This window comes from Nerophis lumbriciformis, linkage group LG32, assembly GCF_033978685.3.
Source record: "Nerophis lumbriciformis linkage group LG32, RoL_Nlum_v2.1, whole genome shotgun sequence".
Taxonomy (NCBI): domain Eukaryota; kingdom Metazoa; phylum Chordata; class Actinopteri; order Syngnathiformes; family Syngnathidae; genus Nerophis; species Nerophis lumbriciformis.
In genome coordinates this window covers 30,148,984-30,173,546 of record NC_084579.2, presented here as the reverse complement: position 1 = coordinate 30,173,546, position 24,563 = coordinate 30,148,984, and the positions used below count along the sequence as shown (strand labels likewise).

Here is a 24,563-nt window from a genome sequence, read left to right as displayed (position 1 = left end):
ATACATAAGAGTTTTCTCACAGCGACAAATGTTATTGCTGATGTTGTTGTTGTTAAATCCAGGCTCACGCATACAAATAAGCTTTAACTTGTTCAATGCACGAGTAGCTTAAATCTTAGCTACCAAGGTGTGCGTAGGTACAGATCCATCTACCACACCCAATAAAATGGCGGTTGCACGGGCGCAAAAGCTACGTTTTCCTCATTTCGTACACAGCGCCTCAAAAGGATGGAGAGCTGTAGCCTGCATGGGGCACAGAAGTTTAGCAATCAAACTGAAGCCTGAAAGTTTGCCACACCATGGTAGATGACACCATGGTACCTCCGATTAGTGGAGTGTGTTGTCGTCAGCCAAGTTTGCACTAGTTTCTAGGGCTCACCACGTTGAGGTCGACAACCTGAGCCCCTTACTGTTGATGTTTTCTGACGTGGCTCAAATTACAGACTGCGGGGCTTGTTTACCTTTGTAGAGAAGTTACCCGGAGACGAAAGTAGACATACCTGTTAAGCGTAACGTTTATGGCAGGTAGTTTCAGGATGTATTGTGATTACATGTTGTACAGGTTACAAATTTGGTATGCATAAACATCTGTTTGAATAACACTTGAGATTTTAGCTAACAACCTATTTCAATACAATTCTTAGCTTTTGCATTTACCAAAACACTTGTTGATAGGCGGCGTTCCCATAGACTCTATCATAACTGGCCCATAGGGGCAGTCAAAACAATGGCCAATGCTGCTTGCTACACCCACTAGACTGAATGACCAACTAAGTAAGGACAGGAACAGGAAATTGATTGACAAACACCAAGGAAATTAGTAGAAATAAAGATGTAGTAGGATTATTGTTACAGTCTGTGTTGGTGTTGTTGGTCTGGACCCCACAATGCAGAGACAGCAGACAATGTGCAGGTAAAAATCCTTTTATTAGTATAGGGCAAGCTAGTGCACGTTGAGATACAAAGCAAAAATGATCCAGCACCCTGATTGGCAACCAATGGAACAGGTAAGAGAGCCAGCGCTCAGACTTATTACCGTATTTTTCGGACTATAAGTCGCAGTTTTTTTCATAGTTTATGAAAGTTGCATAATGTTTTTTTCCTTCTTTATTATGCATTTTCGGCAGGTGTGACTTATACTCCGAAAAATACGGTAGGTAGTGGAAAATTAAGGCAAATGGGAAGTAGGAACAAAAATACAAGCGTTGGACAGGAAATTAAAAAAATACAAGGTGCTAATAATACAGGGATCCCAGACGTCCGCTATTTAGCGGAATTCCGCTATTTTTCTAGCTGAGGTGGTATTTTTTTAAATTTCTGTATAAAAACCGCTCTCTGCCGCACCATGGTTAGCTGGCTGCTGAGAGCTAACCACGCATTTCTTCCTTGATACGAACTGGCATGTCCACGCTGTCTAAATGTATCCTATTATTCTATTGTAACAGAGGGACAACCTCTCTGAGAGAAGTGTGCAATTGTCACATTGTCATTTATGCCGGCTTCGGAGTGGTGATGTTTTCGGATCTAGCAAAGCTAGGAAAAGTTAGCCTGCGTGGGAAGCGATGAAAAATCTAAGATTGATTGCTTTGAGTGATTAAAAAAAATGTTGAGTTTGGACCGCATTATAGTACAGGTTAACTCAGGGGTCGCCAACCCAAAATGTAGATAGAGCCACATTGGACCAAAAATACAAAGTACTAATCTGTCTGGAGTCACAAATAATTGAAAAACTTTATATAAGTCTTATAATGAAGGCAACACATGATGTGTCTATATTAGCTCACTATCAAAATAACTATGTGTCGCAGGCACAAATCTTCGTTGACAAAAATGTTGAAATGTAATATATTTATTCTACACATTTTTACAACATTGGAAAACATTAGTAAAACAGGCTTCTCAGAGGTTGAGATCATTCCTGGCAATTACTGGCTTAGAATGGCCAGAGGTATAGATGTGTGTGTCCAAGTTAAAGGAAACCGCAGGCTGTCTTTTTTTTAATGGATTTATTACAATCTTTGCAAGCTGGGTAACTTTTGCTGTGGTCTGGAACAACATGGCACACTAACAACTATCAATATTACATACAGATAATGTGTTACGAGTAGAGATGTCCGATAATGGCTTTTTTGCCGATATCCGATATTCCGATATTGTCCAACTCTTATTTACCGATTCCGATACCAACCGATACCGATATATACAGTCGTGGAATTAACACATTATTATGCCTCATTTTGTTGTGATGCCCCGCTGGATGCATTAAACAATGTAATAACGTTTTCCAAAATAAATCAACTCAAGTTATGGAAAAAAATGCCAATATGGCACTGCCCTATTTATTATTGAAGTCACAAAGTGCATTATTTTTTTGAACATGCCTCAAAACAGCAGCTTGGAATTTGGGACATACTCTCCATGAGAAACAATGAGGAGGTTGAGGTAGGGGTGGTTGGTGGGGGGGGGGGGGGTAGATGGTAGCGGGAAGGTGTATATTGTAGCGTCCCGGAAGAGTTAGTGCTGCAAGGGGTTCTGGGTATTTGTTCTGTTGTGTTTATGTTGTGTTACGGTGCGGATGTTCTCCTGAAATGTGTTTGTCATTCTTGTTTGGTGTGGGTTCACAGTGTGGCGCATATTTGTAACAGTGTTAAAGTTGTTTGTATGGCCACCCTCAGTGTGACCTGTATGGCTGTTGATCAAGTATGCTTTGCATTCACTTGTGTGTGTGAAAAGCCGTAGATATTATGTGATTGGGTCGGCACGCAAAGGAAGTGCCTTTAAGGTTTATTGGCGCTCTGTACTTCTCCCTACGTCCGTGTACCACTCTGTACAGCGGCGTTTTAAAAAGTCATACATTTTACTTTTTGAAACCGATACCGATAATTTCCTATATTACATTTTAAAGCATTTATCGGCCGATAATATCGTCAGTCCGATATTATCAGACATCTCTAGCCATGAGACATGCAAATATAAATTAAATACACAGAAGACATAAGTACCGTATTTTCCGCACCATAAGGCGCCCTGGGTTAAAAGCCGCGCCTTCAATGAACGGCATATTTCAAAACTTTGTCCACCTATAAGCCGCCCCGTGTTGTAAGCCGCATCTAACTGCGCTAAAGGAATGTCAAAAAAACAGTCAGATAGGTCAGTCAAACTTTAATAATATATTAAAAACCAGCGTTCTAACAACTCTGTTCACTCCCAAAATGTACGCAAATGTGCAATCACAAACATACGTATATCAACATGGACGGAGCTGCGTGAAAAAAGCCACCCGGCCTCTTCGCGTAAACTTAAACTTACCTTAACCACTCGCTCATCTTTTCTTCATCCATCCCTTCGAGTTAGCTTTTATGATGACGCCGGCTGGAAAGGTCTCTTTTGGCAAGGTCTTCCTTTTGAATATCACCATGGGTGGAAGTTTCTGGCCATTAGCATGGCAAGCTAGAACCACAGTGAAGGATGACTTCTCATTCCCTGTGGTGCGAATATTCACCGTACGTGCTCCCGTTCCACAGTGCGGTTCACAGGAATATCAGTTGCTGTGAAATAGTAATCCGTGTGCGGATGGAGAGATTGCGTCTTTTCATGAACCGGATCCCTGACGCTTAGTAGGAGCCATTTTGTGGTCTTTACAGATGTAAACACACAAAGGAAATGAAACGTACGGTAATATCCGCGCGCTTTTTCTTCTTCTACGCGGGCGGGTGGTTGCTTACAGTAGAAGAAGAAGCGCTTCCTGTTCTATGGGGGCGGGTGCTTACCTTGGCGGTTGCTTGCGTAGAAGAAGAAGCGCTTCCTGTTCTACCGGGAAAAAAGATGGCGGCTATTTACCGAAGTTGCGAGATCGAAACTTTATGAAAATGAATCTTAATATTTATCCATATATAAAGCGCACCGGGTTAAAAGGCGCACTGTCAGCTTTTGAGAAAATTTCTGGTTTTTAGGTGCGGCTAATAGTGCGGAAAATACGGTAAATGAAATGAGCTCAGCTATACCTACAAACGAGGCATAATGATGCAATATGTATACACAGCTAGCCTAAATAGCATGTTAGCATTGATTACCTTTTCGTCATGCACTGACCAAATATGCCGGTTTAGCACTCTACACAAATCAGTAACGTCAACAAAGCTCACCTTTGTGCATTCAAACACAGCATAAAATGTTTGGTGGACAAAATGAGAAAAAGAAAAAGTGGCATAAAACACGTCCTACTGTGGCAGCGTCGGAGAAAGTTGTCCATGTTACCAAACTGTTGCATCACAGTCAACAGAACTACGGTGAATTCAAAGACTGCTGAAATGATAACACCAACATATTAAACAGTGTGTTTTCTAACAATTAGGAAGGTTTGTGTCATGTTTGTCGTCCTACAGAGACCATATTAAAACAAAAAATATATTTTTTTCCCTCACCTTTTTCCATTTTCACAAATGTTTTAATTTAGAGCCGAGGGTTGCCGACCCTAGGGTCAACTAGTGAGGCGGTAAAGAGGATGAAAGAAGTCAGTAGATGGGGAAAAGCAGGCGATACCGTTGTGAAAACACGAGTGCTGTAACACACGTCCTGTTTCTGATGACCAATATATGTGAAGTAAAGCGCTTTACATAGTGAAACTCATTATCCACATCTGTACCAGTGTGGGTGGCACTGGAAGCAAGTGGGTAAAGTGTCTTGCCCAAGGACACAACGACTGATCATGATTTTAATCATGATATCAAATACTAAACCCAGTAACTTGTACTATATCTAGTTCTGCATGGATAAAGTTGCCTAAAAAGCACTATAAAGCATGATCATTAATTTATTAAGATTATATTTAACACAAATATTCATATTATAATTGAACAAACATGTAGCAGATAGCATGAATGCAAGAGTGACCTTACTAAGTGACTTACTAGTTCAACAAAATATTGTAGTTTTTGCAATGACAATATGTGTTATCAAATAAAGCCATCATATCTCATGTATTCATGAAATGCCTTATAGTCAAGAGATTTTCTCAAAGCAGACAAAACACTGAACTAATGAAATCAAATATGGATGTTTTAATATTGATATGGTGAAGATATGTGATCAACAAAAACTAACTATTGATGCTGTGGTAGTGTCATGAAAAAAGAGGTGTGGCTTCCAGTTTATATAGTATCTAATACATAGGAATTCTGTAAAAATGCAAGAAAACATAGCAATGGTTTCTATGTAGGAAATACCTTCCAAAGCATATTGGAGATCCATTATGGTCAAATATCTTGAACCCCAGCTGATATTTTTCAATTCCTCTTTTTCTTTGCCTCATTGGTAGTAACTCTCATCAGACTATGACAATTATGAATGAAAAATAGACCATCCATGGTAAATAGCTCAATAGTCAAGGCTTCCACTGTGTGTATGTTGGACCGTGACCCAATTTTACAGAAAAAAGGTCAAATATCCTGGAAAAGGTTAAGTCATCCCGGAAAATGATTGATATTTCTCCTGCCTTGTGAGCGTCTACAAACTGGTTAAAAGTTGTGTTGTCACCTTATCTTCTTGGCAACATTAAGCCACAGCACTTCTCTGCTGCAAGCCGGGGCAGAGCCCCATGTGACGCCATTAGCTAATAAAATGTGTATTTCCGTTTGGAGCAGTTCTGCCAACCAATGCTTGTTGCTATATTTAGCAACTTTTCAGACAAAACCAACGACTGTAAGGTGATTGATTGGTTAATAAGTGAGGTGTTCCTCCGCTGAGTGACAGACGGAGGAGACTTTTACTTAGTCCTTGGTGGCGTAGAGATGCAACATATCTGATTTCACAGAGCAGAGCCTTCCAGGTAATGAACCCTTGTGTAATGTTCATATTGTTGTTACTCAGCCAGTGTTTGTGGGTCTGATAGACCCGTTGCATTTTGTAGCTTTTACTGCCTCACAATCAAACACTTTTATGTTAAAATACTGAACATCAGTTTATTGGGATAAGGTAAACATCTGTTCAGTATTTTAACATAAAAGTGTTTGATTGTGAGGCATTAAAAGCCACAAAATGCAACGGGTCCATCAGACCCACAAACGCTGGCTGAGTAACAACAATATGAACGTTGCACGGAAAATTTCTCTGCCATTTTCTGCATCCCACAGGGATTCTTCTTTTGTGTTTCTGCACCTGCGGTTCCCACACAAGGTTGCAACATTGTTTGTCAACACTGTCTGCTCTCATTTTCTCGCACATTTGACCCTCTGATGTTCTGTGTACCTACACTCTGTCCTCCTCCTGTCTAGGCCTGCTGTGTGTGTGCGCGTGTGGTACACAGAACATCAATTTCCACACTTTTATTTGACATCTTATATGTATTAGAAATGTGTAGAGGGGGTGTGGTCATTAAATATGTATGTTCTTCACAGAAAATGAGCCAAAGTCAGTGAGTCTCAGTTTGAAAAATTAATCAATTGTATAATTTTTCTTTTAATAATAAATGAAAACGGGTCCCACAGACCCGAACACCACACAGCTCATTTATCGTCTGACAATAGAAAAAAAAGAAGTGAATGACAACAACTTGAGTGTAAAAATACACATACAGAAAGCACAGAAGAAGAAATTAGACTTTTTTTGAAACAACTTAAGCTCATGAACTTCCCAACAAAAGGGAATGAGAAAACCTCAACTGTGACATGTTCATTTCTAATTTCCTGTTGGCATAAATCAGTGGGATTTAAAATGGCCAAATTAGCATAACAGCCAACACAACAAATGTAATTGGAAAGGCCTGACAGGTTGATTAAACTGTCAGTAAGTTTAAAAAATGTTCTGGAAAATCATTCCAGGGGAAGAGTTTGAATGAACCCTGATCAGCTGACAAACAAAAGCCGAGCACATGCATAAAAATATGTCTTTTCCTTTCAACTTACATTTGTTTATGGCACAGCTCCATTCCTTTGAATGTATTTCAAAAGTCATTTGTTAAATAGATATACAGAGCGTTTAAAGTGGACCTTGGGGAAGTGTGGAGGAAATGTGTTATCAGCACGGAACAGAAGGAAGTTGTCCCTGGCAAGAGGATGTGAAGCTTGTACTGCTCCTTGTTGCTCCTTTCTCTTCAATATCTATTCAAAAGTTAAGTGTAGAATGAAGCAGGGGAGAGAACTTGTAGCACAAATGGCCACTCAGGCTTATCAACATTTCCAGGGCGGGTTATCTGGAGTCAATACACACTCAAACATGTCCATCAGTCAAAACATCAGCTGATTAGCGCCACTTACCCAAAATGTGGACGATTGAAGGTCACGTGTGTTTATGCAGGCGGTGGAAGATCATCTTACTGCAAGGCCGCTCCTCCTGCGCCTCCTCGTCACTGCCCAGCAGGGAGGAGGCCGACATTCTTCTTGTACGGGATCGAGCTTTTCCGGAATGTCGGCCAGCTTCCGACTTTGTGCAGATTTCAATGCAAATTTTCACACAGGAAATCCAGGAAATAGAAATAATATGAATACATTTGATTTGAATTGTCCTTTTTGTCAGGAGATCTCAAAGGGCTACAGCTTACAAAGAATATTAGGGGGAAAAAATAGTAAAAAGGCGAAATAAAAACAAGCAGTTTAATGGAAAATAAAAGCGAATCAGAAAATATTTTTTCCAGAGTAAAAGTATGCTTCCTTTGTATAGACGGTCTAACTTTTACCATCATAAACCCCTAATTAACTGTACACACATGTTCTTAGTAACATTGTAACTAGGGCTGCAACAACTAATTGATTAAATCGATTATAAAAATAGTTGGCGATTAATTTAGTCATCGATTCGTTGGATCTATGCTATGCGCATGCGCAGAAGCAATTTTTTTTTTTTTTTTAATTTAAGTTTTTATTTATATTTTTTCAATAAACCTTTATTTATAAACTGCAACATGTACAATAATCAAAATAAGTATGGTGCCAGTATGATGTTTTTTTTCTCAATAAAATACTGGAAATGATAGAAATGTAGTTTGTCTCTTTTATCCGATTATTAATCGAAGTACTAATCGACAGATTAATCGATTATCAAATTAATCGTTAGTTGCAGCCCTAATTGTAACTAAGGGTGCACAAAAAAACTCATAAATTCATCATTTAAACAATCGGTTTGAAAAAAACGTTTTTTAAGAATCAATTTTTAAAAACAATTTTTGAGGTAATCTCCATGTAACCTGAATGAGCTTTAAAAACCTGTTTTGAAAAAGTTCACATTATATACCAAATGCTACATTGCAAGATTCAGTTTAAATTGAGAATCGAATCATCACCCCAGGAATCGGACATGGATCGAATCGTTAAGTACCCCGAATTTAACACACTAAACTGTCATACAAGTGTAATAAGAAGTTAGCTTTTTTCTAATAAAATTGTTAATAGTCAGATGAAGAAAGTGAAGATTTTATTTCCTTTCAACTTATAAGTTTTGGTCTGCAGTAAACCCTCTGGAAAAAGCCAAGGAAAATTCAGTTTTTGTGGGCCTTTTCTATAAAGTTACAAAAATCGATTCATTTTTTTTTAGGGAAAAGAAGCTCTCCACATGGTGGCAAATACAAAAGTAACAGTATGTGTGCTATATAAACTTTGTTAATCCTTTAAAAGGAGGAAATTCAATTACATTTCAAGAAATGTGTTGCGTAAAACTGACAGGAAGTCACCTATTTTGTTTTAAAATGCCATCTTTTAGAGGTATGGGGGGAGATTTTGGATAACCAGCAATTTTTTAAGTTCATGACAAAGTGATGGATGTTTTATTTGCATATGATACAGTTTGTCCCCAACTTTCCTCATTTCACTTAAATCTAGAGATGTCCGATAATGGCTTTTTTGCAGATATCCGATATTGTCCAACTCTTAATTACCAATTCCGATATCAACCGATACCGATATATACAGTCGTGGAATTAACACATTATTATGCCTAATTTTGTTGTGATGCCCCGCTGGATGCATTAAACAATGTAACAAGGTTTTCCAAAATAAATCAACTCAAGTTATGGAAAAAAAATGCCAACATGGCACTGCCATATTTATTATTGAAGTCACAAAGTGCATTATTTTTATTAACATGCCTCAAAACAGCAGCTTGGAATTTGGGACATGCTCTCCCTGAGAGAGCATGAGGAGGTTGAGGTGGGCAGGGGTAGCGGGGGGGTGTATATTGTAGCGTCCCAGAAGAGTTAGTGCTGCAAGGGGTTCTGGGTATTTGTTGTGTTGTGTTTATGTTGTGTTACGGTGCGGATGTTCTCCCGAAATGTGTTTGTCATTCTTGTTTGGTGTGGGTTCACAGTGTGGCGCATATTTGTAAAAGTGTTAAAGTTGTTTATACGGCCACCCTCAGTGTGACCTGTATGGCTATTGACCAAGTATGCGTGGCATTCACTTGTGTGTGTGTGAAAAGCCGTAGATATTATGTGATTGGGCCGGCACGCAAAGGCAGTGCCTTTAAGGCACGCCCCCATTATTGTTTTCTGGGTGGAATTCGTGAGAATGGTTACCCCGGGAGATTTTCGGGAGGGGCACTGAAATTCGGGAGTCTCCCGGGAAAATGGGGAGGGTTGGCAAGTATGACTGGGAGACGCAACTGCTCTGTACTTCTCCCTACGTCCGTGTACCAGTCCGTACAGCGGCGTTTTAAAAAGTCATACATTTTACTTTTTGAAACCGATACCGATAGTTTCCGATATTGCATTTGTCGGCCGATAATATCAGCAGTCCGATATCATCGGACATCTCTATTGAAATCATATTATTTGTCATAAATTCCTACAGAAAATATCCAACATTTCTTGGCTAAACTTCCTACGGAAAAGTTTCCAGAGAGAATGAGCAGCAATGTTTTGATGAGGAACATTTGTTTTCTTTCCTAAAGTTCAACACGACATTAGAAACAATCTAATAATTAGATGCTACAAATCATATTGATTGTTCTCTCCTTGCAGGTTGTCCTTCTACTCGGGCCACTCATCATTCTCCATGTACTGCATGTTGTTCCTGGCGGTACGTACTCCGTGTACTTTGTCTTTTAAGTACTCAAGTATGAATAAACACCTTTTTTATTACTACACACATGACCTTTTTTGAACACTCCTTTGTATCCGAGTTGAACTCTTACAGGCCTTGTTGTTGTTGCTCCAAACAATATTTAAAGTTAAAGTTAAAGTAACCATGATTGTCACACACACACACACACACTAGGTGTAGCGAAATTATTCACTGCATTTGACCCATCACCCTTGATCACCGCCTGGGAGGTGAGGGGAGCAGTGAGCAGCAGCGGTGGCCGCGCCCGGGAATCATTTTTGGTGATTTAACCCCCAATTCCAACCCTTGATGCTGAGTGCCAAGCAGGGAGTGAAGTGTTGTCCCAACGGAACATGACATCCTGCTGACTCAGGCATTTTCTGACATAATTCTTCTTTGCTGCTGCATCATTTATTTTTTTCATCAATAAAAAGTAAAGATGCTCGATATTGGAAAAACACCAGCACTTTACAGGAAAAAATGGTACTAACTGTTGCCAACTCTGAATGGTGCAAGTATCAATGTTCCATCGCTACAACTCGCTGGCTATGAAGAGAAATATGTTTTTAAGTTTATAGCTTTTTGTTCATAACTTTGTTTCATTTGAATGAATTACCTTTTTTTAATGTTAGTCCATTGTTTGGATTACCTCCGGGAATAATGTTACTTTGCCATGTTTCTTCCATAGAGCAGGTATAGGTACCTCATGTGCAACTTCAGGATAGAAAAAGTTGAAATTTGGAGGCGGGATCTAATTTCTATTGAGCCTTCAAGTGACATGTGACTTATTGGATTAGGAACTTGTATATGAGGAGCAAAGTGACAAATATCACCATTGGACATGCATAACTTATATTAGACATTAGGGGTGTGGGAAAAAATCAATTCGAATTCTAATCGCGATTCTCATTTTTAAAAAATCGATTTTTTATTTTTTATTCATTTAAAAAAAAAAGTTTTATTAATCAATCCAACAAAGCAATACACAGCAATACCATAACAATGCAATCCAATTCCAAAACCAAACCCGACCCAGCAACACTGCAATAAACAGAGCAATTGAGAGGAGACACAAACACACCAAAAGTAGTGAAACAAAAATGAATATTATCAACAACAACAGCATCAATTTCAACATAGCAGTGATTAAAAATCCCTCATTGACATTATCATTTGACATCTATAAAAAAAAAGAACAATAGTGTCACAGTGGCTTACACTTGCATCGCATCTCATAAACTTGACAACACACTGTGTCCAATATTTTCACAAAGATAAAATAAGTCATATTTTTGGTTCATTTAATAGTTAAAACAAATTGACATTATTGCAATCAGTTGATAAAACATTGTCCTTTACAATTATAAAAGCTTTTTACTCTGCTTGCATGTCAGCAGACTGGGGTAGATCCAGCTGAAATCCTATGTATTGAATGAATAGACAATCGTTTTGAATCAGGAATCGTGTTGAATTGGAAAAAAAAAAAAGATTTTGAATCGAATCGTGACCCCAAGAATCGAATCGTGGGACACCCAAAGATTCACAGCCCTATTAGACATGTCCGGTAATTTTTATTTTTTATGTTACTCAGGGTGTCTAAAAACTTGCCTGTACAGTTTCTATTAAAAGCTTTATAAAGTTGTGTGTGACAGTAAGAAAAGCTCTGAGGGGGTTGCATGTATTGTCGTATTCAGACTGCGTTCTAGTGTAAAAACAGTTTTACTGGACATTATTTTTCTGTGTCAGCTGGGGTACATTAGTGTAATACAAACCAGGCCAATAAAGGTTGCAACTCTTGTTCAAGTGTGGACCTCCACTGCGTGTGTTGATGGTTAGAAAAAGAGGACGTTTGCTGAAACAGGAAGAACTTGATCATCTGGTTTTTGGTAAAAGTGGAAATGTGAACCAATGCGTCTAACCGCACTTTCCTGTCTGCATTCTAATATCTGTGATGTTTATCTGGCAGCTGTACCTGCAGGCTCGTCTGCAGGTGGAGTGGGCCCGCCTGCTGAGGCCAACCCTCCAGTTTTTCCTCATCGCCGCCTCCGTGTACACGTGCTTGTCCAGGGTGTCCGACTACAAGCACCACTGGAGCGACGTGCTGGCGGGCCTCCTGCAGGGGGCGCTCATGGCCATTCTGGTGGTGGGTTTCTCATTTTTAGATCGTAAAACCTTCCAAAAGTATTCCATTTGGAGTTCAACCATCACTTGGGTTCTGAATCTTAAAAACAACTCCAAAAGCGTGGTTGGATTTTTCTGAATGCCATCGCGAGTCATGGTGTGATGACAACCAAGGTTGTGTTGTTGACGATTCATCCACTTTCCATATTTACGAAATTAAGAGCGTATCATTTTGGAAGTTCCAAACTCCGTAAAAATGTGAAATATGTCAGCACCTAAAAGCACCTTTTCAAAAAAGCACCTTTTTTGAAAATGTTTGTCATTTTCTTACAACCATTTGATAGTATTTTAATCACTGTTCATTGGGCAGACTTAGAGACTTTTTATACTGTCTTAGGCCAGTTTTTTTGGAGACTGTTCAGTCTTAGGCCAGTGTTTTGGTCACTGCTCATCGGTGTTGGGTTAGTTACTGAAAACCAGTAACTAGTTACTTTATTTCAAAAGTTAACTTACACCGAAAAGTAATACGTTACTGTGAAAAGTAACTATTTAGTTACTTATATGTTTTTTTGTTTTTTTTTAAGGCCCCCTTTAATGCCCTTTTAGCCTTCATTTCAGTACTGTTATTGCACAGGAGAATAATACAATCTGTGGATCAACTTGACATGCATTTTCATCACTGAACTCTGCTAAGCAATGTGCTCTACATACAACACACAAAGACAAAGATATGTATCAAAGGGACAATTTGTTTCAGGCCAGAACAAATTGACTAAACTATTTTAAATAGCTGCAACATAACATACATAAGTAACAAACAGCATAATAACAACATAGCTGTAAACCAAGGAAGGCACACACTACCGGTACATACACAAAGCCTAACCAGGCGTTTTTTTCTCTTAAAATTCTGAAATTAAATCATGTCTGAAGCCCAGAACACTAAGCATTTCCCCAGTTTTAGTTTAGAGATAAGGAAAGTTTGGCCTGGCCCACTAGCATCCCTCTTTATGTTTGTGAACTTTATAGTCTGTACATTTAGAGTGATGTGATAATCAAACACTCTAGAAGTCTAGAACGAAAGAGCAACAGTATGTAAGAGAATTGACAAGAGTGTGTACCTTCAGTGCCTCGTTAAAATCCAAGCTGCAGCTTAGGAGGTGAAGTGTGTCTCTCTTTACTAGCTTCGTCGAAGCATGTTGCTTTTGTAGCTGTTTCAGCAGATTTGAATTGCTAGGATAGGCCCTTTGATCAAAGACACAACTTACAGTTAACTAAAATGTTCTTTTCTTTGTGGTCGACAAAAGAAAAGTAGTGAGAATATCTCCATGTTAAGAAACTCGGCTTAGGGCTTCGCCATGATGTCTTGTTAGTAAACACAGACACGACCCCTCCCACACACACACACACACACGTACAGCGCACGGCACGCCTCTTCCTTGTCGCCTCTTCTGCAGCGCTCCAATAAAACACACTCAGATCTTCTCAGTTTCTAGCCAATACTACATAAAAAATAACGTAACGTGTTTGATTACTATTTACCGCCGAAAGTAACGGCATTACGGTAACGCGTTAGTCCCAAAACTGCTGCTCAGTCATTGGCCAGTTTTTTTTTGTACCGGTAACTGCCCATCCATTTTTGTAACTTATCTTTTTTTTTTTATTGTCCAGTCATTTGCCAGTCTTTCTGTAACAGCTCATACAGTCATTGGCCAGTTTTTTCTTGTTACTGTTCATACACTCGTCGTCCAGTTTTTTTAGTGATTGTTTATAGTCATTTGCCAGTCTTTTAGTCACTGCTCTTAGTCGTTAGCCAGGTTTTTCTTGTGACTGTTCAGTCATTGGACTTTTTTTTGTGACGCTCATACAGTCATCTGCCAGTCTGTCATTGCTGATAGCCGTTGACCAGTTTTTTAAATGACTGTTTAGTTATTGGCCAGTGACTGCTCATAGACTCGTCATCCAGTCTTTTAGTGATTGTTCATAATCTTTTAGTGACTACTTCAGCCATTGTCCAGTTTTGTGGTCAATCACTGCATTTTACCCAGTAGGTGTAGCAACAATAAATTGAACATTCAGATCATTTAGACATGTTTTTAACAGTCCAAATAAAATTGGATCCTTCAAATCTTCCATTTGTTTCCCCTGCAGGTCTTTTGTGTGTCCGACTTTTTCAAGCAGCCTTTGGATTCCTGCAAGGAGGTGGACATCCCCCACACCAGCCTCCAGGAGACCCCAACAAACGGAAACCACTTTGAGAGTCCCAACTAAAGCCGAAATGCTCACCTCAGATGGTAGTTCTCCAGCTTTGTCATCGCCTGCATGCGGAGCGTGTTTTATATTTTGATTTTAATGGCTAAGGACTGTGAGGATGGCTAAGAATTTAGCATGAATCTACTGAGTGGGTGGGAAGATTGTACTGCATGCACCCACTGGAAGGCAGGACTAGACCACTACAAGGAGGGCAGGGGGTATGAAACCTGTGAATGTAAGCCTGCTTTGAGCATTTCATTTTTTTTTTACTGGCAGTCGATCTGCTTAAAGCGCCTTCACTGAGGTTCACTTTGAGGTCAACTACTGCACGTCCATTAAAGGGCTAATTTAAAGAATGTCGCCATCTCACACATCCAGATGCTCTTTCTGCCATCTTGACCAGAACGAGTAATGAAGACAAAGAATGGAGGGGTTAGTTAGCGTCCTGAGATGCCTTCTTCATGTGCTGCCGTGTATCTCCAAGAATGTTAATATAAACACCACTATGTATGTTTGTGTGGTCTGTATGGCAACTGTCTAGCATACAGACATTTATTGAAAAAGTTAAATATGTACAAATGTCTAAAAGAAGAAGAAAAAAAACCAGGAAAAATAAAGCCATTTCACTTAATAACAAAACATGTTATGTCATTTGTTTTTAGGCATGGTTTCAAATAAAAACTAACAAACGGCCAAATTAAATGATTTCAAAGAAGAGTTAAAAAAAATATCAGATGGGACTGACTGAGTGCATCAAAAGTTAAAGTGATGAAGATGTATTCAGGATAATTGGGAGAATTCAAGCTATGATGTTTGCTGATGATAATGTTCAGTCAGAAGGTCTTACAAGAATTACAAATAGAGACTCGCAGCAAAGACGATGTCCCTTTTGATCTTTGTTATTCCTGCAAGGAGATAAAAGCACATCATTAATATTCACCACAAGCTGCACTCGTGTGCTTACTAAACTTTGACATTTTATAATCACACTACCAGATCACTGCTTGCATAACTGCTGATAAAATGAGCTTATGTAACAAGACCATGGCTTCAATGGACTGTATTGATACAAGTAGTTACAGTGGAAGCACAGTATTACAAATCTCATATTATCCTTGTGATGCACTTAATCCACTTTTAACCAACAGACTATAACACAAATATAACATTGAGGAGAGTAACAGGAGGACACAAACGTTACACAACACTGGTATAGCTACAGTATGTTAGCTACAGTGCTAACATGTCACGTATATTCAAACAGTAACAACATGCTAGGTTAGCTTATTCGCTCAACAAAAACAAAAAGGACTAAACCTGCTAGTACATCTTCCATGGGCTTCATTTTAAGATGTCTAACTTCATACCGTATTTTTCGGAGTATAAGTCGCACCGGCTGAAAATGCATAATAAAGAAGGAAAAAAACATATACCATATTTTCCGCACTATAAGGCGCACCTAAAAACCACAAATTTTCTCAAAAGCTAACAGTGCGCCTTATAACCCGGTGCGCTTTATTACGATTCATTTTCATAAAGTTTCGATCTCGCAACTTCGGTAAACAGCCGCCATCTTTTTTCCCGGTAGAACAGGAAGCACTTCTTCTTCTACGCAAGCAACCGCCAAGGTAAGCACCCGCCCCCATAGAACAGGAAGCGCTTCTTCTTCTACTGTAAGCTACCGCCCGCCCCCGGAAGAAGAAGAAAAAACGCGCGGATATCACCGTACGTTTCATTTCCTGTTTACATCTGTAAAGACCACAAAATGGCTCCTACTAAGCGAAAAGGATCCGGTTCATAAAAAGACGCAATCTCTCCATCCGCACACGGATTACTACCGTATTTCACAGCAACTGATATTCCTGTGAACCGCACTGTGGAACGGGAGCACGTACGGTGAATATTCGCACCACAGGGAATGAGAAGTCATCCTTCACTGTGGTTCTAGCTTGCCATGCTAACTTCCACCCATGGTGATATTCAAAAGGAAGACCTTGCCAAAAGAGACCTTTCCAGCCGGCGTCATCATAAAAGCTAACTCGAAGGGATGGATGGATGAAGAAAAGATGAGCGAGTGGTTAAGGGAAGTTTACGCGAAGAGGCCGGGTGGCTTTTTTCACACAGCTCCGAAGGCGAACACACCTTCACTAAGACGGGCAGACAGCGCCGGACGACATACGCCAACATCTGCCAGTGGATCGTAAATGCCTGGGCAGATATTTCGGTCACAACTGTGGTCCGAGCTTTCCGGAAGGCAGGATTCACAGAACAACAGCGACACTGACTCCGATGACTTCGACGAGACGGAACCGGCCATTTTGGATCCCACGCTTGCGCAACTTTTCAATTCGGACACCGAAGACGAAGAATTCGAAGGATTTACGAATGAAGAATAACTTCAGAAGGTGAGCGCTATGTTTATTTTGTGTGTTGTGACATTAACGTTCGAGCAACATTATGTTGCTATTGCTCTACACCATTTTGAATTTTACTATGTTTGTGATTGCACATTTGCGTACATTTTGGGACAGAGTTGTTAGAACGCTGGTTTTCAATATATTATTAAAGTTTGACTGAACTATCTGACTGTTTTTTTGACATTCCCTTTAGCGCAGCGTAGGCGCGGCTTATAATCCGGGGCGGCTTATTGGTGGACAAAGTTATGAAATATGTAATTCATTGAAGGTGCGGCTAATAATCCGGTGCGCCTTATAGTGCGGAAAATACGGTAAGTCAAATTTTTTGGGGGAAATTATTTGATAAAACCCAACACCAAGAATAGACATTTGAAAGGCAATGTAAAATAAATAAAGAATAGTGAACAACAGGCTGAATAAGTGTACGTTATATGAGGCATAAATAACCAACTGGTATGTTAACGTAACATATTATGGTAAGAGTCATTCAAATAACTATAACATATAGAACATGCTATACAATCTGTCACTGCTAATCGCTAAATCCCATGAAATCTTATACGTCTAGTCTCTTATGTGAATGAGCTAAATATTATTTGATATTTTACGGTAATGTGTTAATAATTTCACACATAAGTCGCAAAAACTGCGACTTATAGTCCGAAAAATACGGTAATACAACTATTTTTACAGCATCTTTGTGGCTTATTTCCAGTCAATTTTCTTTCCCATTATAGAAGGTGGTGGTTATCATTAGTAACTGGCAGTAAGAGCGAATGCATGATTAACAAAACGTTAACGTGTTGTCACTTTTCCTTACCTTCAGCAAACTTGTTCTCCAGCTCCGTGTTGCCGATCGCTTTGGCGGCGGAGCACATTTGTCGCAGCACCTCCTCCAGGCGGCGCATGCAGCGAATAATACTTCCTGCAGGGGGCGACAAACATGCCATTGTCACAATTGTCTTAAAGGCAAAGTTATGGCGAGGTTTGTTGTATTAGTTGGACATTTCTCCAATTGTTAAGTCACCTTCAAAGACGTCGGTCATCTTACAAATCTGCGCGAAAGTGGCGCCGTTGGCCCAGGCGTAGATCACGTCCATGAGGTGCGGCTTGAACTGGCCCAGGTACGTGTCCTCGTCCACTTCCAGCTTGGCGTCCGCAGACACTTTGGCGATGCGCTTGGCACACTCCTGAACAGCAGCATACAACACGTGTCAGCTATTTCGCCCTCTGCTGCTAGTAATGGGTACTACATGCATGTCAGTATTGGCTCTGCATTGCACATACAAATCAACTTTAAAGGGGAACATTATCAGCAGACCTATGTAAGCGTCAATATATACCTTGATGTTGCAGAAAAAAAGACCATATATTTTTTTAACCGATTTCCGAACTCTAAATGGGTGAATTTTGGCGAATTAAACGCCTTTCTAATATTCGCTCTCGGAGCGATGACGTCACATCGGGAAGCAATCCGCCATTTTCTCACTTTCGTCGGCGTGTTGTCGGAGGGTGTAACAACACGAACAGGGACGGATTCAAGTTGCACCAGTGGCCCAAAGATGCCAAAGTGGCAAGAAATTGGACGAAATTTGTTCAAAATACGAGGCTGTGGGGAAAGCCGACGAAATGGTCAGTCGTTTGTTCCGCACACTTTACCGACGAAAGCTATGCTACGACAGAGATGGCAAGAATGTGTGGATATCCTGCGACACTCAAAGCAGATGCTGACATCAACTCCAAAACTGGACAGATCAGCTTTCAGGAAAAGAGAGCGGATGAGGGTATGTCTACAGAATATATTAATTGATGAAAACTTTATTCATTACTCGTGGTTTTACGTAAATTATTATACATAAACTGTGTTTACCAATAATTTAGCTTAAAAACATTTATTTTTTTCAATCATTCGAGTACATTCGGGTAGTCTTGTGTATGCAGTATTTTGTGTCTATTTAGGTATTGTTAATCGTGGAAAAATATATGTTCTTAGCGCGCCTGAAATGGGCTGTCTGCACTCTCAAAGTGCATTTTGTTGCCAAATGTATTTCATATGCTGTAAACCTAGTTCATAGTTGTTAGTTTCCTTTAATGCCAAACAAACACATACCAATCGTTGGTTAGAAGGCGATCGCCGAAATCGTCCTCACTTTCTCCCGTGTCGCTGGCTGTCGTGTCGGTTTCACTTGCATACGGTTCAAACCGATATGGCTCAATAGCTTCAGTTTCTTCTTCAATTTCGTTTTCGCTACCTGCCTCCACACTACAACCATCCGTTTCAATACATGCGTAATCTGTTGAATCGCTTAAGCCGCTGAAATCCGAGTCTGAATCCGAGCTAATGTCGCTATAGCTTGCTGTTCTATGCGCCATGTTTGTTTGTGTTGGCATCACTATGTGACGTCACAGGAAAATGGACAGGTGTATATAACGATGGTTAAAATCAGGCACTTTGAAGCTTTTTTTTAGGGATATTGCGTGATGGGTAAAATTGTGAAAAAAACTGATTTTTAATGGTTTTAACCCTTCTGAAATTGTGATAATGTTCCCCTTTAAACAATCTTACTATACCGCACTTTTCAGACTATAAGTCACAGTTTTTTTCATAGTTTTTTGGGGAAATTTTTGCGGGGGTGCGACTTATACTCAGAAGCGACTTATGTGTGAAATTATTAAACACATTACCGTAAAATATCAAATAATATTATTTAGCTCATTCACGTAAGAGACTAGACGTATACGATTTCATGGGATTTAGCGATTAAGAGTGACAGATTGTTTGGTAAACGTATAGCATGTTCTATGTTATAGTTATTTGAATGACTCTTACCATAATATGTTACGTTAACATACCAGTTGGTTATTTATGCCTCATATAACGTACACTTATTCAGCCTGTTGTTCACTATTCTTTATTTTAAACTGCCTTTCAAATGTCTATTCTTGGTGTTGGGTTTTATCAAATAAATTTCCCCCAAAAATGCGACTTATACTCCAGTGCGACTTATATATGTTTTTTTTCCTTCTTTATTATGCATTTTCGGCCGGTGCGACTTTTACTCCGGGGCGACTTATACTCCGAAAAATACGGTAAATAGAATCATGGCCATTTTCCTGGCCCCTTTTCGTTTTTTAACATCCGATCACGTACCTGCATTTGCCGGAGGGGGGCAGCAAGTTGTTCCGTCAGTTTTGGCAACTCACTAGCCTGTAAGAAAAACATTTTAGCATTTACACATTCAAAAATCACCTAAAAGTCACAAAAAAAAAAAAGCAGCAGTTATAAATAACTGGCGGGAGGAGTGATTGCTTAGCAGTAAATAAACAACATGTCCAAGTATATTTGTGTGTCTGAGTGAGCAGGCGTGTTGTGTACTGCTGTAATTCTAACTGTAGTATTTTCCTATATGTGCAGTGTCCAAAATATTCAACATAATTATTAAATAAAACCTCTGCCTTGTTTTAATGAATACTTAGCCCTACTGCGCTACTGTAATTTATTGTTGGTCATTATGGTGGTATTTGGAGAGTTAAGTATTGCGGTAAGTAAGTGGTAAAAAAAGTTTGAGAACCACTGGTGTACTGTACATCATTTTGCAAAGTGACAGTTATCATTAATAACTGGCGGGTGGTGCGATGGCGTGCCAAATTACTTTTTGCATGCGAGGCGCTAATGCACGAGCCAAGCCTACTGTGGTTTTGACTGTGGATTGTTTTGAGTCAATTATTTCTATGACACAAATGACTGGCAGGAGAGATTACAGTTATAATACAACTTTGACGTTGTGCGTGCTCACATGCTCAGGCGTGAGCGAGCATATTGTGGACTTTGTGGATAATTTGGAGTCTATTTCTACTTTTACAGTAGCGGTTATCAATAACTGGCGAGGGAGAGATGTAATTAATGAGATGACATGTCTATAATGTGTGCCTGCAGCAAGTGTACCATGGACCTTTTATTACTTTTAGATTATGCAAAGTAGTGATTATCACTGACAGCTGGTGGAATGAGTAACCACCTACAGTGGACTTTCACTATGTAGATTATTTTGCGTTGAACTTTCACTGCCAGGTGGAGGTTATCATTAATAAATAGTGGAAGTATTACTTGCCATGTGTGCGTGCATGCGCCTGTTCAAATACTGTGAACAATTTTCTATCTATTTCTAATATGCCAGGTGGTGCTTATGAATAGTAACTGGTAGGAGTAGTTTATGTTGCTGGCACATTGTTGCAATGAACAATAAATAACGATAAATGTATTCTATTCATAATCTTTTTTATCCTGCACTACGATGAGCTAATGCAATGAAATTTCGTTCTTATCTGTACTGTAAAGTTCAAATTTGAATGACAATAAAAAGGAAGTCTAAGTCTAATAATGTGATTGATCAGCAGGGACAAGCATTGCAGTTGTTGGTTGTTTATGACTTTAATATGCTTTTTAAGCCATAAAAACATGGTGTTATCTGTCATATATCAGCAACACATAAGATGGATATCATATACAATGCATTATATAATCAGTTAATAGTTAAAGTGTGAGAAGGATGAATGTTCCTACGTTCTCCTGGAAGACGAAGCAGGACAGCAGGGCAGTGGCTTGTTCCGCCGTCAGGTCGTTGAAGAGGCCGTTGAACACCATCTCGGTCAGCAGGAGCTCGTCAGCGCTGTGGACCAAAACAAAATGCATCCATATTTGTTATGTATTACGTCGTTACTTGAAGCCGTGCTAGGTTTCCATTTCTTTACTAAAACAAAAATAGGACATACAGAACAGGCCAAAAGTTTGGACACACCTTCCTCCTCATTCAATGGGTTTTCTTTATTTTCATGACTATTTACATTGTAGATTGTCACTGAAGGCACCAAAACTATGTGGAGTTATGTTTTCAGTTATTTCACCTTTTTTTTTGTTAAGTACATGTTTTATATAGAGATGTCCGATAATGGCTTTTTTGCCGACATCCAATATTGTCCAACTCTTAATTACCGATTCCGATATCAACCAATACCGATATATACAGTCGTGGAATGAACACATTATTATGCCTAATTTTGTTGTGATGCCCCGCTGGATGCATTAAACAATGTAACAAGGTTTTCCAAAATAAATCAACTCAAGTTATGGAAAAAAATGCCAACATGGCACTGCCATATTTATTATTGAAGTCACAAAGTGCATTATTTTTTTGAACATGCCTCAAAACAGCAGCTTGGATTTTGGGACATGCTCTCCCTGAGAGAGCATGAGGAGGTTGAGGTGGGCGGTGTTGGGGTGGGGGGGCTGGGTGGGGAGTAGATATTGTAGCGTCCCGGAAGAGTTAGTGCTGCAAGGGGTTCTGGGTATTTGTTCTGTTGTGTTTATGTTGTGTTATGGTGCGGATGTTCTCCCGAAATGTGTTTGTCATTCTTGTTTGGTGTGGGTTCAGTGTGGCGCATATTTGTAACAGTGTTAAAGTTGTTTATACGGCCACCCTCAGTGTGACCTGTATGGCTGTTGACCAAGTATGCATTGCATTCACTTGTGTGTTTAAATAGCCGTAGATGATATGTGATTGGGCCGGCACGCAAAGGCAGTGCTTTTAAGGTTTATTGGCGCTCTGTACTTCTCCCTACGTCCGTGTACACAGCGGCATTTTAAAAACTCATAAATTGTACTTTTTGAAACAGATACCGATAATTTTGAAACCGATACCGATAATTTCCTATATTACATTTTAAAGCATTTATCGGCCGATAATATCGGCAGTCCGATTTTATCGGACATCCCTAGTTTTATATTCTAGTTTCTTCAAAATAGACACCCTTTGCTCTGATTACTGCTTTGCACACTCTTGGCATTCTCTCGATAAGCTTCAAGCACACCTGTGAAGTGAAAACCATTTCAGGTGACTACCTCTTGAAGCTCATCGAGAGAATGCCAAGAGTGTGCAAAGCAGTAATCAGAGCAAAGGGTGGCTATTTTGAAGAACCTAGAATTTAAAAAAAATTCCGTTATTTCACCTTTTTTAGTTAAGTACATAACTCCACATGTGTTCATTCATAGTTTTGATGCCTTCAGTGACAATCTACAATGTAAATAGTCATGAAAATAAAGAAAAGGCTTTGAATGAGAAGGTGTGTCCAATTTTTTAGCCTGTACTGTACGTTAAAAAAGTGCAGTGTTTACCATATGAACCGCCACATTTAAACACATCATAATGGGACTGTGCGTGAATGTACAATAGATTGTAACTCTGCTTCTTAACACACTTCATACGCACTCTGTCTGCCAGAGAATAAAAAGATGAAACACAAGGGACTTTGTTGCTATATCTCGAGAGTATTCAGACCCTTCTGGATTCTGTATTTGGAAAACTGTATCAAACACTGTATATAATAACTGTATAATGTTTCTTATACATTCCAATACACAAGTGTAAACTATTTTGTGGCTAATCTTGTTGTATCAACTCAAAACGAAGGTATAAACAAAAAAAAAACATGAACACAACCCAAATAATAAATAGTGCATACGCGTCCTACCTGCTGATTTCACACGCGACTCGTCCCTTCACCTCGATGACGTCGGATGGGCTGGCGAAGCCGAGGCGCCGCAGCACTCGCTTCCTGCACTTGAGCTTGTCCATCTGCAGGACGGTCCGAGCTTTCTTTAGCTCGCGCTTGGCCGTGCGCACCTCTGCGGCGATCTGAGGCACAAAGCAGGTTAATTTTACACTGTTATTTTGTCGGGTATGTTAAAACAATTAGTAATAATCTTATGTGTCCTCCATATTTTCATGTATTAACAGGGATACTTCCCACCCACTGACGTGCTCATTACATCTGGATGACAATGCACAGTTATATCAGGAAAAAATGCGGTTATTTTAGATAGAATTTACGTCAATTAATTAAAAAAAATTACACATAAAATATACAACTTTGATAAAATATGAATGCAATTAAATCTTAGCAAAACATTTCAAAAATTATTATGAGGGCCCTCTAGACATGAAATAACACCCTTTGGTCACCTTTACGGTCTTTTATTCCAATAAAGTAATGCTGACTGAGGCTGAGCCAAACAGTGACCACCATACTGAACAGCACGCTCTGATTGGTGTTGTCTCTAGTGGCCAATACCACTGTAGTGTTGATATTTTTAGTTTATTTCCCCTTTTTTGCATGAATTGTTTTTAGAAGATACTTTGAAAAATATTTAAAATATCCCCCCAAAATTGGCGAAAAGGTCAAGTCACAATATTTGAAACATGATGTGGCGAGGGTCGACCAATCCAAATTGGATTCGGATTGAAGTGCCAGCAATTTAACACTAAAATATATTTCATTGAATATATTTTCCCATTAGTGAATGTCTAACTTGCTGTAACTTTTGATTCATTAACAAGGATCATTTGTCCTGGGCAGAACAGTGCCCATTAAATTTGAATGAAAACCTCCATATAAATACAAATATAAATATATAAAATACATATTTTGAATCCTAACACTAAAATTAAAGAAAATACAAAATGATGGTGTCACAAAAATATAATAACAGTAATAATTAACATATTTTTAATTTCCATTTTAAGTTTAGAGGATATTTTATTTTTAAAGTCGCAGCTCTCTGTCCTTCTGTAGCAGCCCCGTGAGGTTTCCTGTCTTTGTGTAAAAAGGTGACAAGCAGTCTGGTCCGGAAAAGACAATTATAGGTCGGCCATTATCAACATCGAGGGAACCAACGTGACTAGGGGAG

At 39.3% G+C, this 24,563-nt stretch overlaps 2 protein-coding genes across 3 annotated transcripts in view; one reads left to right on the top strand and one right to left on the bottom strand.

Annotated features, from left to right (window-relative positions):
* plpp1a (phospholipid phosphatase 1a) overlaps window positions 1-15,041 on the top strand; it is a 31,910-nt gene extending 16,869 nt beyond the window's left edge. For both annotated transcript variants that reach the window (XM_061927424.2, XM_061927423.2), the window contains exons 4-6: window positions 9,947-10,004; window positions 11,995-12,171; window positions 14,301-15,041. In XM_061927424.2, coding sequence (XP_061783408.1) covers window positions 9,947-10,004; window positions 11,995-12,171; window positions 14,301-14,420 — 355 coding nt within the window. In that variant the 3' untranslated portion in view covers window positions 14,421-15,041. The remainder of the gene's footprint in view (window positions 1-9,946; window positions 10,005-11,994; window positions 12,172-14,300) is intronic.
* Window positions 14,911-24,563, bottom strand: part of mtrex (Mtr4 exosome RNA helicase) — a 37,449-nt gene continuing 27,796 nt past the window's right edge. Inside the window, exons 22-27 of the mRNA XM_061927418.1 lie at window positions 23,348-23,511; window positions 21,384-21,489; window positions 19,971-20,027; window positions 17,847-18,009; window positions 17,640-17,744; window positions 14,911-15,307 (exon numbers count right to left, since the gene is read on the bottom strand). Coding sequence (XP_061783402.1) covers window positions 15,255-15,307; window positions 17,640-17,744; window positions 17,847-18,009; window positions 19,971-20,027; window positions 21,384-21,489; window positions 23,348-23,511 — 648 coding nt within the window. The 3' untranslated portion in view covers window positions 14,911-15,254. The remainder of the gene's footprint in view (window positions 15,308-17,639; window positions 17,745-17,846; window positions 18,010-19,970; window positions 20,028-21,383; window positions 21,490-23,347; window positions 23,512-24,563) is intronic.